Source organism: Rhincodon typus, chromosome 1 (genome assembly GCF_021869965.1).
Source record: "Rhincodon typus isolate 14 chromosome 1, sRhiTyp1.1, whole genome shotgun sequence".
Lineage (NCBI taxonomy): Eukaryota > Metazoa > Chordata > Chondrichthyes > Orectolobiformes > Rhincodontidae > Rhincodon > Rhincodon typus.
The window spans coordinates 53431067-53447762 of record NC_063332.1 but is presented as its reverse complement, the minus strand read 5'-3'; the positions used below and the strand labels follow the sequence as shown (position 1 = coordinate 53447762).

At 42.0% G+C, this 16696-nt stretch overlaps 1 protein-coding gene across 7 annotated transcripts in view; it reads left to right on the top strand.

Moving 5' to 3' along the window:
* The first annotated feature begins 371 nt into the window (after positions 1-371).
* Positions 372-16696, top strand: part of pigo (phosphatidylinositol glycan anchor biosynthesis, class O) — a 29174-nt gene continuing 12849 nt past the window's right edge. For 5 of the 7 annotated variants that reach the window (XM_048598881.1, XM_048598870.1, XM_048598863.1 and 2 more), the window contains exons 1-4: positions 372-3187; positions 4705-4848; positions 7575-7698; positions 13985-14144. In XM_048598881.1, coding sequence (XP_048454838.1) covers positions 2686-3187; positions 4705-4848; positions 7575-7698; positions 13985-14144 — 930 coding nt within the window. In that variant the 5' untranslated portion in view covers positions 372-2685. The remainder of the gene's footprint in view (positions 3188-4704; positions 4849-7574; positions 7699-13984; positions 14145-16696) is intronic. The other 2 variants (XM_048598903.1, XM_048598913.1) reach the window with 2 other exon arrangements.

Sequence of the window (16696 nt, the reverse complement as noted above, 5' to 3'; positions counted from 1 at the left end):
TAGCTTTTTAAGAGTTAGAGGAGGCTTGGCAGTTGTTAACTAAACCTGTCATCTCTTGAAAGGTTTTAGTATCTGGTGCCTTCGGTAAAGTTAGGCTCCTAATAACAAAAAAAGCTGTGGCTCCACAAGAATTACTCATTGCTTTTCATCTGCCACAATGTCATTTGCCAAGAAAAAAATAATAGATTCTTTCCACATACTGGCCCAGTCTTCGAAAGCAAGGTCAAATGAGTCAAGCTTATCAAATAACAATATGATGCCAGAAATGCATACCCCCAACCCAAAGATGACTGTTGCGAGCAAGTTACTTCAGGAAGGTGACTTACTGTTGTTGCCAATGGAATAACCACACAGAGGCCAGTAACCTATCAGCAAGTGACCCTTTATTATTACATGGAAAGTTCTTGACATTGGTCCAGCTCTCAGAGTGTCAGAATGTCAGCCAGGGCTCCCTGATTGGAGCAGATTAACAGCTCCAGTCAGGGAACTCATATTCTATGAGGTCCAGCAGGCTGACATCATTACAATCACTACAAAAACAGTGCAAGAAGAGAAGAAATAATTCTAATAGAGACATTACAAGAGTTTGATTGGTTGTTGAGCAGCTGCTGTTAGGGACTGTGTTTCAACCCGAGGGATTTAAAAAAGAAAATAAATGTCCAAATCAGCTCATTGAAAGTAAGAAATAATAGGCAATAAATGACTTATAGCAAAGAATTGTACTTTCTGCTCATCTCCAATTTTTAATGAATAATACAAGATTCAGATTAAAGTTCCAGTACATAAAGCAACTTAAATGTTATTTAAGTTAATACTTAATTAAATAGAAACAAGGTGCAGTGTCGTGGGAAAAATAGGTTTGACACTCAGTCAAAATGCTCTGCTAGTGCAAACATAATGGGCCAAATAGTCTTTCTGCAATTTTTCTGTGAAATCACCCTTAATCCTAAAGAGGCTGCCTTTCGATAAATAAAACAAAAAAATGCAGATGCTTGAAATCTGAAAACAGAAATTGTTGGAGAAACTCAACATGTCTGGCAGTACCTGTGTAGATAAATCAAAGTAGCCAATGAAAAGGTGGGTATGTAAGCTGGAGACAGGGAGGTGAAAGGCGGTGGGGAGAGGTTGAGTGGATAGGTGGAGATGGAGCCCAGAGTGAGAGAACAGCAGTCCAGCAGACAAGGAGATGTATGATTGTATGCCAGAGAGAAAGTAAAGCTGATCACGGGGACCATAAGTAAGTAAAAATGGGTAGGCTGTGCTGCAAGCAGTCCATGTCAGTTCCCAGTTTTTTTAGTTTTTGCTTAATCTGACCTTCTAAAGAGACTTCATGCAGTAGGAAAATAGCTTCGATGGAGTCCAGAGTGACAGCACCTTCAGAGGCAGCATGGCTACAGGATTGGCTGGCCTACAAAGCCTGGAGCAGGACTCTTGCTTCCATGTGGTGTCGGCTGGAGTAGCCCGGAGCAGGATTCTGGCAATGGCATGACATTGGCTGGCAAGGCCAGAGCCGGACTGTGACAGTGGAGAAAGAAAAGTTGTACTCTCCTTAAGTTTTTTTTCATTTCAGTTAATAACAATGGCAGTGACAGTATAAACATTACACTGTATTTTATATTGAGTATACGTGACAGTAAATGATTCAATTCAATTCAATGTGATGGCAGGGTCTGGAGTTGGGTGTAGGACATAGAAGAAGGTATTCAGGTTCTAATATTATTGAACTTCATATTGAGTCCTGAAGGCTACAAGATCCCCAAGTGGAAAATGAGATGCTGTTTTTCCATCTTGTACTGAGCCTCACTGGAGCACTGCAGCAACCCCCAGACATACTGTTGGCCAGGGAACACAGTAATATCTTGAAGTATAGGAAACTGGAAGCTTGGGGTCATTTTGTGGACAGAACATACGTATTCCACAGATCGGTCAACCAGTCTGTATCTCATCTCCTCACTGTAGGAAGACTACATTATTAGCAGTCAATTCAGTCGACTAGCGATAGTAGGAACTGCAGATGCTGGAGAATCTGAGATAACAAGGTGCAGAGCTGGATGAACACAGCAGGCCAAGCAGCATCATAGGTGCAGGAAGGCTGACGTTTCGGGCCTAGACCCTTCAGTCGACTAGTTTGAATGAAGTGCAGATAAATCGCTGATTCGCGATGTTGTGTGGATCCTTGAATAGCGAAGAAGGGGAACAGGCAAATATCACAACTTCCGCGATTGCATGGGAAGCTAACTCGGTGGGAGTCCAGGAAGGGCGCCCAGGGCGATAGTCCTGCATTCCGTTGTCCGTGCTGCAGGCGGCGGTGTCGGGGGAGGCTGGCTCGTTGTGTTGCGGGATCCCGGTTTGGGGTGGCTCGCAGGTCCGTGACCTTGGACGTGATCGAAGTGACGTTGTACAAACGTCTTTTTCAAAAATTTATTTGATTTTGCTTTTAAACGGGTCCCCAGTACATTGAACTGTAGTAGCAGAAAGGGGCAGATGTGATGTGAGTGTGTTTGTGGCGCTGGGTTTGGTTTGTCGTTCGGGTCGACAGCGGTTTGCGGGGAAATCCGGAGGGAGCCGGTACCTGCGGCTTACCATCTCCAACTCAAACAGATCTTCCTGACATCGGCGCGGTTTGAAATGTCCCCGGTCGATCATTAGCCGTGCTGAAGGTTAGTTGCAGTTATTACCGCCGCCATGCCTAGGATAGTGACCGTCCTGTCCCTCTGCTGGAGCTGTCTGCTCTTCTATGCCGGCCTCGGCCTCTTTCTCAGCGGCTTCCTGCTGGTTCGAGTGGAGCTCCGCAGCCGCAGTTCGTGTCGAGAGACGCCGATCCCCGCAGCCCGGGGAGGCCTCCACGAAACGGGTTTCAGCCAAGACTCGTGTTGGATGGCCAGGCGGTTCTCCAGGGCGGTCGTGCTGATTATAGACGCTTTGAGGTTTGACTTCGCCAAATACGATCCAAAAAACAGGAACCCCAAACCGTTTGAGAACAAACTGGACGTGATCTATCACAATGTTGTTTCCAAACCAGAACATGCCAGGCTTTTCCAGTTCAGAGCTGACCCTCCTACAACCACTATGCAGAGGATTAAGGGTATGACCACTGGCACCTTACCTACCTTTATAGATGTCGGCAGCAACTTTGCATCTTCTGCAATTCAAGAAGATAACTTAATTCAACAACTGGTGCAAAATGGTAAGTTAACCAAAATGGGATGTTGTCTTTTTTGGACCCTGGTGAATTGAGTAAACAAGACAACTCTACTGGACACTGACCAGAGAGCCTGTTACTTAAAGCTGGAATTATTTCTGTTAGGTTTGAGAACATCCAGTAAGCCTTTGCAATTGTGGGTCAACATCGGGGTTACGAGAGGAAGTTTATTTATGTGTGCTGATGAGCTATGCTGTTTTGGCTAGTTAAACATGACAATATCCCAGAACTAGAATAATGACTTGACTCCTACCAACCTGCGCTTGAATTTTGAGCTGGAATTAAATGGATTTAGCCTTTAAATGTTCCTGAATTTTACAAAAATTAGAAGCAAAGTTCTGGAAAAGATGTTCAGAAGCATAGGTGATAAAGTCAATTTTTTTGGGAATCCTTTTTTCTATTTATTTGTGGAACCAATGAAATGTGGCCAGGATTTATTGCCTGTGACCCGTTGCCATTGAGAAGGTGGTTGTGAGTTGCCTTCTTGAATTGCTCCAGTCCGTGTGCTGTGGGTTGTCCCTTGGGGAATAATTCCAGAATGTTGACCCAGTGACAGTGAAGAAACAATGATATATTTCCAAGTAAGGATGATAACTGGCTTGGAGGGGAACTTGCAGGTGATGGTATTCCTGTGTATCTGCTGCACTTGTTCTTCTAGGTGGAAGTAGTTGTGGGTTTGAAAGGTGCTGACTAAGGACCCTTGGTGATCCAACACTGCTGTTGCTGAGCATTGGTGGTAGAGGGAATGGATACTTGTGGATGTGGTGCCGGTCAAGCAGACTGTTTTGTCCTGGATGATGTTTAGCTTCTTCAGTTTTGTTGGAGCTGCACCCATCCAGTCATGTGGGCAATATTCCATCACACTCCTGTCTTGTGCCTTGTAGATGGTGGACAGGCTTAGGAGAATCAAGATGTGGGTCACTTGCTTCAGTGTCCCTATCCTCTGACCTGCTGTTGTAGCCATTATGTTCATATGGCAAGTCCAGTTGAGTTTCTGGTCAGTGGTAACCCCATGAATGTTGATAGCGGGGGATTCTATGATGGTAACATGATGGAATGCCAAGAGATGGTGATTAAATTGTCCCTTATTGGAGACAGTCATTGCCTGGCATTTGTGTGGCCTGAATGTTACTCGCCACTTGTTAGCCCAAGCCTGGATATTGTCCAGATCTTGTTACATTTTAACATGGACTGCTTCAGTATCTGTGCTATCATGAATTGTGGTGAACATTGTGCAATCATTGGCAAACATCCCCACTTCTGATCTTATGATGGAGAGAAGTAGCTCAACATGGTTGGATTTAGGACAGTACCCTAGGAACTCTGAGGGTGTTACTATACATTTTTATTTATTGAGAGCCAAACTATTGCTGTCCAGATAGTTGTGCTAATTTAAATGCTCTATCACTGACTGATCAAAGAAAGTATAAGAAACGCTTTTTAGTATTTCACAATGTGAACAAAAATTAATCTATTTTATTGTGTGTATTTTGCTCCTTTAGAGAAGAAAGTAGTTTTCATGGGAGATGACACTTGGGAGGGTCTGTTTCCAAAAAAGTTCTTCAAGTCATTCCCCTTTCCGTCTTTTAATGTGAAAGATCTTCACACAGTGGATGATGGCATTCTTCAACACATCTACACAACAGGTATTCAGTGATTACTTAGGGAAAACTGCTATTGGAACTTAGTTATACAAATTACTAAGAATGCATGAAACAAAAACTAAGTGCTGGAGAAATTTAGCAGGCCTAGCAGTATCTGTAGGGAGAACAACAGAGTCAAGGGTCCACTGACCCTTTGTCAGAACTTCCCAGTTCTTTCTGTTCTGCATGTGCAGTTCTTTGTTTTATATTAGCTAAGAATGCATATCTTATTAAATTAGTGTTTAAAGTAGCTGGCTGACTTAGCTTGCAACAAGCTCTTTAATGGAATTTAAGTGTAACGCTGAAATGGAAAGGTGATAATGGAGGAAAAGCAATTGCATGTTTGTGTAAGAGTCATATTAAATTCAAAATATTAACTCCGTCTCGCTTTACAGATGCTGTTAGACCTGCTGAGTTTCTCCAGCACTTAATTACCTTTTATTTGCATGTTTGTGCTATTGGGTTTGATTTTATGTGATAATATGACTGTATGTTCAATGAGCTGTGTTTAACATCAGTTAATTCAGAGCCACATCTTGAAACTCATCGCACCTGAGCAATCTCAGGAAAACCTGCTTGGGCCAAGATGTCCACAAGTAGATTTCCAATATCTTGGAACATTGCCTTATAAAAGATGATTTAATTTGATACTGAAGAAAAAAATAAGTCTCCACATTAATTTTCAGAAATAATAATTCTTTTCCACAAAGGAACAAACATCTTGACTATCAGTTTTGTATTCATATAGAATACTTAATTTTACTGCTTCAGTCTGCCGGCTGCAGTTGCATCTGTCCATGACAGTATTGGTAAGGGGGACTATTGCACAGTCCTTGTAGAGATGAAGTCCCGCCTTCACATTGAGAACAACCTTCATCGTATTGTGTGGCACTGTCACCGTGCTAAATGGGACAGACTTCACACAGATCTAGCAACTCAAGACTAGTATTCCATGAGGTGCTGTGGGCCATCAACAGCAACAGAATTGTACTCCAGCACAATCTGTAAGCTCATGACCCAGCATATGCCCCACTCAACCATTACCATCAAGCCAGGGGATCAACCCTGGTTCAATGAAGAGTGCAGGAGAATATGCCAGGAGCAGCACCAAGCATACCTTAAGATGAGGTATCAACCTGGTGAAGCCACCAAACAGGACTACTCAGCTCCTGACCTCATTACAGCCTTGGTTCAAACATGGACAACAGAGCTGAATTCCAGAGGTGAAGTGAGAGTGACAGTCCTTGATATCAAGGCTGCATTCGACCGAGTGTGGCATCAAGGAGCCCTAGCAAAACTGGAATCAATGGGTATCGGGCAAATGCTCTGGTGGTTGGAGTCGTACCTGACACGTAGGAAGATGGTTGTGGTTGTGGGATGTCAATCATCTCAGCTCCAGGACACCCCTGTAGGAGTTCCTCAGGGTAGTGTCCTAGGCCCAACCACCTTCAGCTGCTTCATCAATGACATTCCTTCCATCATAAGTTCAGAAGTGGGGATGTTTGCCGATGATTGTGCAATGTTCAGCACCATTCGTGACTCCTCGGACACTGAAGTAGTCCATGTTCACATGCAACAAGATCTGAATAATATCCAGGCTTGGGCTGACAAGTGGCAAGTGACATTCGTGCCACACAAATGCCAGGCTATGACCATCACCAATAAGAGACAATCTAACCACCGTCCCTTGACATTCAATGGTGTTACCATCACTGAATCCCCCACTATCAACATCCTGGGGGTTACCATTGACCAGAAACTCAACTGGACTCACCACATTAACACAGTGGCTACAAGAGCAGGCCAGAAGCTGAGAATACTGCAGCGAGTAACTCATCTCCTGACTCCTCAAAGCCTGTCCACCGTCTACAAGGCACAAGTCAGGAGTGTGATGGAATACTCCCCACTTGCCTGGATGAGTGCAGACACAACAACACTCCAGAAGCTTGACACCATCCAGGACAAAGCAGCCTGCTTGATTGGCACTACATCCACAAACATTCACTCCCTCAACCACCGACGCTCAGTAGCAGCAGTGTGTACTATCTACAGGATGCACTGCAGAAATTCACCAAAGATCCTCAGACAGCACCTTCCAAACCCACGACCACTTCCATCTAGAAGGACAAGGGCAGCAGATATATGGGAACACCACCACCTCCAAGTTCCCCTCCAAGTCACTCACCGTCCTGACTTGGAAATATATCGCCATTCCTTCACTGTCACTGGGTCAAAATCCTGGAATTCCCTCCCTAATAGCATTGTGGGTCAACCCACAGCAGGAGGAATGCAACGGTTCAAGATGGCAGCTCACCACCACCTTCTCAAGGGCAACCAGGGATGGGCAAGAAATGCTGGCCAGCCAGCGACGCCCGCATCCCACAAAATGAATAGAAAAAAAAATTACTTTGTATTTTCGCCAGGTTTGTAGCATCAATTGGCATTTTAAATTTTTTTGTGTCAAAATCTTATCCTGTCAAAAATCAGCATATTGAACCACAGAGGTACCTTTTATAAATAAAAATAGCATGTTGACTCTTTATGAATGTTTACTGAATAAATTAATTTGAGAGTTAGGCCACTTTCAGGTAATATTTTTATATAAGAACATAACGTGTATACAACTCAATGTTAACTGTACTTACATAAGAACACACAATGATTAATTTGATCTTGCTTCCATTCACATCATGATTTCTTCTAAGTACATGTTTCTTTTTTTTTTATAGTGGAAGGAAATGAGTGGGATGTACTCATTGCGCATTTTCTCGGAGTTGACCACTGTGGGCATAGATTTGGACCTTACCATCCAGCGATGGCAGAAAAGCTCAGCCAGATGAACAAGATGTTGAGGTACATTTGGTGTTGTAGCTGCAGTTACAAATGTTTCAAGGCTGTGAAATGATTTCTCTGGTAAATAGACAGCCATATATAGTAGTGGGCTATATTAATCAGCAATATCACTGAAATTAAAACTAATATTACTGTTTGATCAAACTGTGTTGGTTCATTTCAACTGGAGGTTTGCAATGGTGCTGTTACTTAGTACTTTGGGTTAGAGAGGTAAATGTAATGGCAATGTTACTGAACTAGAAATCCAAAGATCTGGACGAAAGATCAGGACATCTGAAGGATTTTAAATTTTAGTTAGATAAATAAAAGAGCTAGTATCAGTAATGGTCATCATGACGCTTTTAGAATATCATAAGAGCCCATTTAGTCATCAATGACCTTTAAGGAAGAGAATCTATTGGGAAAGTACTTAATTTGACATCTGTGTGACTTCAGATTTGCAGCAACATGCTTGATTCATAAAAATGCTCTCTGAAATGTTCTCGTAAGCTATTCATTGTAATAAAGGCTTGCCTTGTCACCAATTCCCATATTCTGTGAATGAATAATGAAAAATCCTAAACTGTTTCAGAGATGTGTCAAAATGTATCAGCTAAAAATATTTAATGACCACTTACCATTTTAACCTACAGTGTTTGAATAAGTACAGGCGTCCACACTATTTTTAAAAAATTCAGTCGTGGGATGTGGATGTTGCTAGTTGAGCTAGCATTTATTGTCCATCCTTAGATGCTCTTGAGCAGGTGGTGGTAAACTGCTTTCTTGAATTACTGTAGTCCATTTGAAATGTTATTTATTCAAAAAAGGCATTTGACATATTTGGGCAAGTATGATTTGTGATGTGAAATACCTCACTTTTTATTAGTACTTCAGTTTTGGAGACAATGAATTCCGTGTCATAAAATTCATTTTTTCACTCCATACATTTTGATTGCTTAATTGAGAAAGTCTGCAGTTGTTTATTATTCTCAGATCTTTGTAATGCATTTACTTAATGATAATGTTTGGGTGAATAAATATGTTCTGGAAGTAATGTTTACTCTTTTTGCGATGATGAATGACCCTATCAGAAACAAAAGCAAGAGAAGAAAATTCTCTGATTGGAGGAGGGGGAAGAGACTAAAAGAGAGATGCTTTATGTTCTTGGGCAGGCAGAAGAGAATGGGGGCAGGAAGACGATAAGACACGGGGGCAGAAATAAGAGCGTTCGGCCCATTGAGTCTCCTCTGCTGTTCAATGATGGCTATTAGGTTTTTCTTCAACCCCCTTCTCCCGCTCTCTCCCCGTAACCCTTGTTTCCCTTGACAATCAAGAACCTATCTATTGCTGTCTTAAATATATTCAGTGACCTGGCCTCCACCGCCTTCGGTGGCAGTGAATTCCACAGATTCACCACTCTCTGGCTGAGGAAATTTCTCCTTATCTCCGTTCTGAAGGGTCTTCCCTTTACTAGAAGGATGTGCCCTTGGTCCTAGTCTCTCCTGGCAATGGATACATGTTCCCAACATCCACTCTGTCCAGGCCATTAAAGTATTCTGTAAGTTTCAATTAAATCCCCACTCATCCTTGTAAACTCCATTGAGTATAAACCCTGAGTCCTCAAACTTTCCTCATATGTTGAGCCTTTCGTTCCTGGGATCATTCTTGTGAACCTCCTGTGGACCTGCTCCAGGGCCAGTACATCCTTCCTGAGGTATGTGACCCAAAATTGCTCACAATACTCTAAGTGTGGTCTGCCCAGACCGTTATAAAACTTCAGAAGTACATCCCTGCCTTTATATTATAGTCCTCTTGAGATAAATGCCAACATTGTATTTGCCTTCCTAACTACTGACTCAACCTGCAAGTTTACCTTAAGAGAAACTTGGACTAGGACTCCCAAATCCCTTTGCACTTCAGATTTCTGAATTTCCTCCCCATTTAGAAAATAGTCAATGCCTGTATTTTTCCTACCAAAGTGCATGACCTCACACTTTCCTACTTTATATTCCCCCTGCAACTTCTTTGTCAACTCTCCTAACCTGTCTAAATCTTCCTACAGCCTCCCTGTCTCCTCCATACACACTTCTCCATCTATCTTTGTATTATCTGCAAATTTATTCAGCATGTCCAGAAGAGTTCCAGCATTTCTGAGTTGCTGGATTGGGTACTTACCAGGTCGAAGTGGAATGTCGCCATTGGTTTGGAAGATGAACTGATGTTGGTGGGGGGCACCTGAGAATGAAGAGGGGGAAGTAGTAGTAGTGGTGGATCCCATGACAGCAGTTAGAGAGTGGTGTGGGCAGATTGAAAAATGCGTGAATCTGCGAGAAATATTGGATGCCTGTACAGAGCCAGTGAATTCTCGATTGCAAACAGAAGAAACCTGTACTGAGGAACTGTTTTGACTTTTTGCATGCCTGGTCCATTGTGTGGTGGAAGATACCTTGAGTAAGTTAATGTGAAGTACAGTACCAAAGGCACTCGAATGTTTCAGGATTCAAATTGTTTGTGAGAATTTGGTTATTCACTGAGTAACTGTTTGTGAGAAACAAATCCTTTTGTCCATTGTACGATTCAGGCATTGCCTTTGTCAAAGGTTTACTGTGGTTGTGATTTGAATTTGGAGCCAGACATTGTTTAGTTATTCTTGACATTATAAATAAGTTTATTGAACCAAAAGAAAAGGAGTTTTTTGAACTGCAGTGACTATGGTGAGGATATGCCCACAGTGCTATTAGGAAGGGAGTTCCAAGATGTTGACCCAGTGAGACTGGAGGGATGGTGTTATATTTACAAGACAAGATGGTGACAGGAGCTTGCAGGTGCTGGTGTTCCCATGTATCTGCTGCCATTGTCTTTTTAGATGATAGAGATCGTGGGTTTGGTATGAGCCTTGGTGAGTTCTGATGCGTACCTTGCAAATGGTAAACACTACTGCCGCTGCCTATTAGTATTGATGAGTGTGAATGTTCAAAACGGTGGAAAGGGTACGAATTGGGGTTGTTTTGTCCTGGATGGAATTGGGCTTCTTGTTTTGTTGAAGCTGCACTTACAAAAATAAATGGAGAGTATTTCGAGTCATAGAGATATACAGCATGGAAACAGACCCTTCGGTCCAACTCCAACAAGTCTATTATTCTTACAGATAACTGAGATCTCCTTACAAATTGGTTTTTAATTTCCCACTGACTATTGGAGGGTCCATAGTATAATCCAAATAAGTTGATCGTCCTTTTCTTATTTCTCAGTTCCACCCAAGTAACTTCCCTGGACATATTCCCAGGAATATTCACCCTAAGTACAGGTGTAATGTTATCCCTTATCAAAAATGCCACTCCCACTCCTGTCTTGCACACCCCCACTCCCCCTTTCTATCCTTCCTGTAGCATCTATACTCTGGAACATTAAGCTGCCAGTCCTGTCCATCCCTGAACCATGTCTCTGTAATTGCTATGATACGTCAGTTCCATGTTCCCAACCATGCCCTGAGTTCATCTGCCTTAGCTATTAGGCCTCTTGCATTGAAATAAATGCAGTTTAATTTCAGTCCTACTTCATTCTCTACTGAGCTTCTGCCTGCCCTGTCTGTTTGACTTACTGCTTTTGCCAAATGTATCAGCCTCTGACAGATCTCTTTCCTGACCATCTCTCTTTGTGATTAAGTTGTGTAAAATTTTATCTTTCTGAAATTTGCTTATTGGCTCCTTCAAGTGAGGGAAAAAACTTGAAATGTGACACTTTGTGAGTTTAGAAAACCCTGATTAAGTGCATTTAATCAACCTGAACACAGTTCAAATGTGGAACACATACAATTTTTCCTCCATGACCTGTAGTTGTAAGCACTATATATGGTGTATGTTTAAGCACTGACAAGTACTTAATTAATGTCTGAATGCATAATCTCAGTATTTCAAAAAATGCTATTAATGTTGATGAATAGAAATAAATGATCTAAAATTAAAAGAAAAAGTGGCATCACAAGGGGTATCCAGACACTTTCTTTTGCTGTTTGAGTATTTGCAAAGTGTGTTCAAAATGAACTTGTACCATTAGTTTCAATTTAATGATTGGTCTATAGATGCCACCATTAAGAATGCAACATTCCCATAGCAATGCATTTTATTGGAAGCTTAGGTTATCAGAAATGTTAAAATAGCATTTGGACACAGAAATTTATGACATTTTTCTGCCATTGTTTCAAACTGAGCTAAACAACACAAGCCTAATTAGTACAGTACTGTAGGATGCAAATTTTGTCCTATTATTTCTCTCAATTAATTTCTAATTTTGCTTACAGTGAATGGAGAGAAAATGCAACTGGACAATGGTGCAAAATATCTGCACTTTTTGGCTACATTGCTCTGAAACAATATAAAAGGGGACAGAAGTGATTTACTTTGTGGCAAATTATCAAACTATATGTCATTGCATTACATTTTTGAGATATGGTATTTGCTAGCCGGTCTCATCAAGGGCACAATGTGGACAACTATCAGTTAAAACTTTGAGTGAAGCAGAAAGGGGAGCTGAGTGAGGAGTGCCATGTCAAATATTTGTCTACTTGGTAGTAACTATAAACATATATAAAGTTGCTAATGTTTTTGACTTGCCAGCTGGTGAGGAGCTAAAGGAAATAATTTGATGTACAGAGAAGTTATGTTCTGTAATTCAGGATACAAAATAAAACTGTATTAATTGTATAAACACCGCCCTTGGGTAGCACAAGGAATGTGCATGCAAAGAGGAAGCTGACATCATTTGGAAGGAATGGAATTATGTACAAGTGCTGTGACTGTGTTCAGTTCACATAACATGAATTTTCTGTTATGTGCAGTGTAGCTTTATAACTAGAGAATGTGAAATGTTGTCTCTAAGCAGAGTGTGTGCAATGTGGTCTCTGACTGGACCATGTAGATCGCTCCTTCTTTGAGCTTGTGGGTCACTCCTTTGACATCAATGGGGAGCAGTAGGTGATGCAGCAGCACCACCAATCTTGCCCAGTGGTGATGGGAAGAATGCTGTAAAGCAATGGCATTCTGAGGAAGCCTGTTCTGTTGTCACCATTCGGGAAGAGAATCCTCCCTCATCCCAAATCCCCGGCCTAGTGATGTCAGCAGCACATGTGCAGTCACATCCTGGTGTCGTGATGCAAGCAGTGCTTGCTGCGGTCTGTCATGTCCAGATCACATCTCGAGTCATATCTGTGCAAGCACAGGAATCATTTTAGTCTTATTGATAATCACAAGTAACAGCATATAGTTTTGTGCAAATATTTAAAGATTCCAAGATAGTGATACATTTAAAATTAGTTGCATAGTTTACCTAATTGCAACAGAGAACTATTGAAAGGAGTCTTGTGATTCAGTGGTAGAGTCCCTATCTCTCGGTCAAAAGGTCCAGGTTTCCATTGCCTCCATCATGGAGATATGCCATCACATGTTTTTCAAAGATCTAAGCCTTGCTGCACCATTTACTTAACCCCTTTATTATTGATTGGAAATTGATCTGGATTAGCCATATAAATATTGTGACCACATATGAGCAGGTCGAAGGCTAGGAATCCTAAAGTGAGTAACTCACCAGCTGACCCCCTAAAGCCTGGCTGCATCTGCACTCCTCCCCTGTGAGTGCATCTTCAACAGCATTCAAGAAACTTGATACCATTCAGAACACAACAGGCTGCTTAGTGAGTCCTACATAGCAGCAGTGTATAACAAGTACAAGATACACTGCAGAAATTCATCAAGGATGATTAGGCAGCACCTTCAGACCCCATGACCAGTAACATCTGGAAGGACAAGGGCAGTAGATACACAGAACACCACCTGCAAGTTCTCCTTGAAGCCACTCACAATCTTGACATGGAAATATATGGCCATTTCTTTACTGTCACTAGATTAAAATCCTGGAACTCCCTTCCTCACAGCAGCAGCTGGAAAAGGCACCTCTTCGTCACATTGTTGAGGGCCATTAAGAATGGCAAGAAATGTGGATTAGGCAATGACATTCACATCCTGTGAATGAATATATTTTTTAAAAAGATCTTCTGTAGGTTTAAATCATGTACGTATGTAAACCTCTAGGAAAATATTAGTTTTCCAAAAGTTGACCCTTGGATTTTTGCAAAAGAAATTCGTTTCTAAAGTTCAACTTTTACACTAATATATAGGACCCTTAGAAGGAAGAGAAGCTACTCTTGGTATATGTGGTTAGTATTTTCTTTGGTTCTGTGTGTGTCTGCATGGAATGATACTTCTGCATAGGTGTAGAATTACTTTCTTTGCTTTTCTTTGTTACTTGATAGGTCACTGATTGGCCAGCTGCAGAATGATACCTTGCTGGTGGTCCTAGGTGATCATGGAATGACAAGTACTGGAGATCATGGGGGTGAAAGTGAAGCAGAAGTCAATGCAGCACTATTTATTTATAGCACAACTCCACTGTTTGAGATCAAACATGTTGAAGTAAGTATTGCTGAGAAGAACATTTTATGCATCCTGCTGTTGTATTGTCAGAGATGTGGTTTGAATGTATCCTGACTAAATGAAATACAGGTGATGCCCGTTATAGTTTCTCCTATTCCGGTACATGATTTAATATATAAACGCATAGTTCACTTGTGGACCATTATTGTCCCCAACAAAGGATTATCCCAAATGCTTTCAAACACCTCTCAGCACATTGCAATTCTTGACCCAGTGGTAAGTTAAACTGCATTTGGTCTGCTATGGTGAGTTTATGATAGGAGGACATTTTGATGAAGCTGGAGAGTAGCAGGCTGAGACCCATTCACCTTGATAACATTCTTTCCCCACCAACAGTTGAGATACATCAACATGCAAAGAAGTACATGTTTAAGGGTTTCATTCTGTGCTACTAGTATTCACCCAGCAGTGGACAAGGGTCTTATCATGTGGAGAGTGTAACAAATGAATGCATGTTGATTTGCTTGTTAATTCCATGTTGAAGTGGTAGGGGGTCCCCCATCCAAAGACATTCAGTGCCTGATCTAAGGACCTGCATTAGGAAGTTGGGGGATGTTAATGAGAGCTAAACTCTGTCATTAGAGTCATGTAGCACAGAAACAGACCCTTCGGTCCAACCGGTCCATGCCGAACATAATCCTAGACTGAACGAGTCCCACCTGCCAGCTCCTAGACAATATCCCTCGAAACCTTACCTATTTATGTACTTATCCAAATATCTTTTAAACATTTTTAACTGTACCTACATCCACCGCTTCCTCAGGAGGTTCATTCCACATGCGATCCGCCTTCTGTGTAAGAAGAAATTGCCCTTCATGTCCTTTTTAAATCTCTCTCCTCTCATCTTAAAACTGTGCCCCCTAGTCTTGAAATCCTGCATCCTAGGAAAAAGACAACTACCATTAACTCTATCTATACCCCTCATTATTTTATAAACTACTATAAGGTCGCCTCAACATCCTACACTCCAGTGAAAAAAGTCCCAGCCGATCTAGTCTGTCCTCAGTGCAGAACCCCTCATTGTTGCCAGCCTATCGAGTACCTAAGTCAGACCAGATGTAGCAAGTCTTCCCAGAAAGAGATGAGGTGGGGCCCTCGCAGCTCAGCAGCTATCAGCTGAGATCCATTTACCAGTAGTATGAGAACAATTCTTGCCATTTCAATGGCGCATAACTTTTGATATAACCAGTAATGTTTAATGTTAAGTGTTTGTACCAGTTTCTGTAAAATAAGTTGAATTTCCTGCACAGAGTCATACAGCGCGGAAACAGATCCTTCAGTTTAATGCTTCCACGACAACCAAGTTTCCCAAACTAAATCAGTCTCACTTGCTTGCATTTGGCCCATGTCCCTGTAAATCCTTCTGATTCATGTAGCTGCCCAAATGTCTTTTAAATGTTGTAACTGTACCTGCATCTACCATATCCTCTGGCAGTTGATTCCACACATGGGAGATGATGGTGTAGTCGTAATATCGCTGGACTATTAATCTGGAAACTCTGGTAATGTTCTGGTGACCTGGTTCAAATCCCGCCACAGCTGATGAAAAGAAAATCTGGAAATAAGAGTCAAGTGATGACCGTGAATCCATTGTCGATTGTCAGAAAAACCCATCTGGTTCACTAATGTACTTTAGGGAGGGAAACTGCCATCCTTACCTGGTCTGGCCCACATGTGACTCCAGATCTACAGCAATGTGGTTGACTCTGAACTGCCCTGTGGACTTTTGGAATGGGCAATAAATGCTGGCTAGGCCAATGCCCACATTCCATGAATGAATTAAAAAAAATACCCTCTGTGAAATAGTTGCCCCTCAGGTCGCTTTTAAATCTTTCTCCTCTAACCTTAAAAATATGCACCCTGGTTTTGAACTTGCTCACCCTAGGGAAAAGACCTTTGCTATTCATGATCTTATAAACCTCTATAAGGTCACCCCTCAAACCTCCTACGCTCCAGTAAGAAAGCCGTAGCGTATCCTTATAACTCCAACCTTCCAGTCCCAGTAACATTCTGGTAAATCTTTTGTGAATTCTCTCCTATATACCAGATCTCTCTGTTTGGGGCGGCATCTTGGCTCAGTGCTTAGCACTGCTGTTTGACAGTGCCAGGGACCAGGATTTGATTCTACCTTTGGCCGACTCTCTGTTAAGTTTGCACATTCTCACTGTGGGTAGATTTCTTCTGGGTGTTCCGGTTTCCCCTCTCAGTCCAAAGATGTGCAGATTAGGTGGATTGGCCATGCTAAATTGCCCATTGTGTCCAGGGGATGTGCAGGTTAGGGAAATACGGGGTTACAGGGATCAGGTAGAGGGGTGGATATGAGTAAGATGCTCTTCGGATGGTCGCTGTGGACTCGATTGGCCAAATGGCCTGTTTTCACACTTTAAAAAAAGACATGAGGGGGCAATTATTTTTACGCAGCGGGTGGTTCGTGTGTGGAATGAACTTCCGGAGGAAGTGGTGGATGTGGGTACAATTACAACATTTAAAGATATTTGGATAAGTATGTGAGTAGGAAAGGTTTGGAGGTA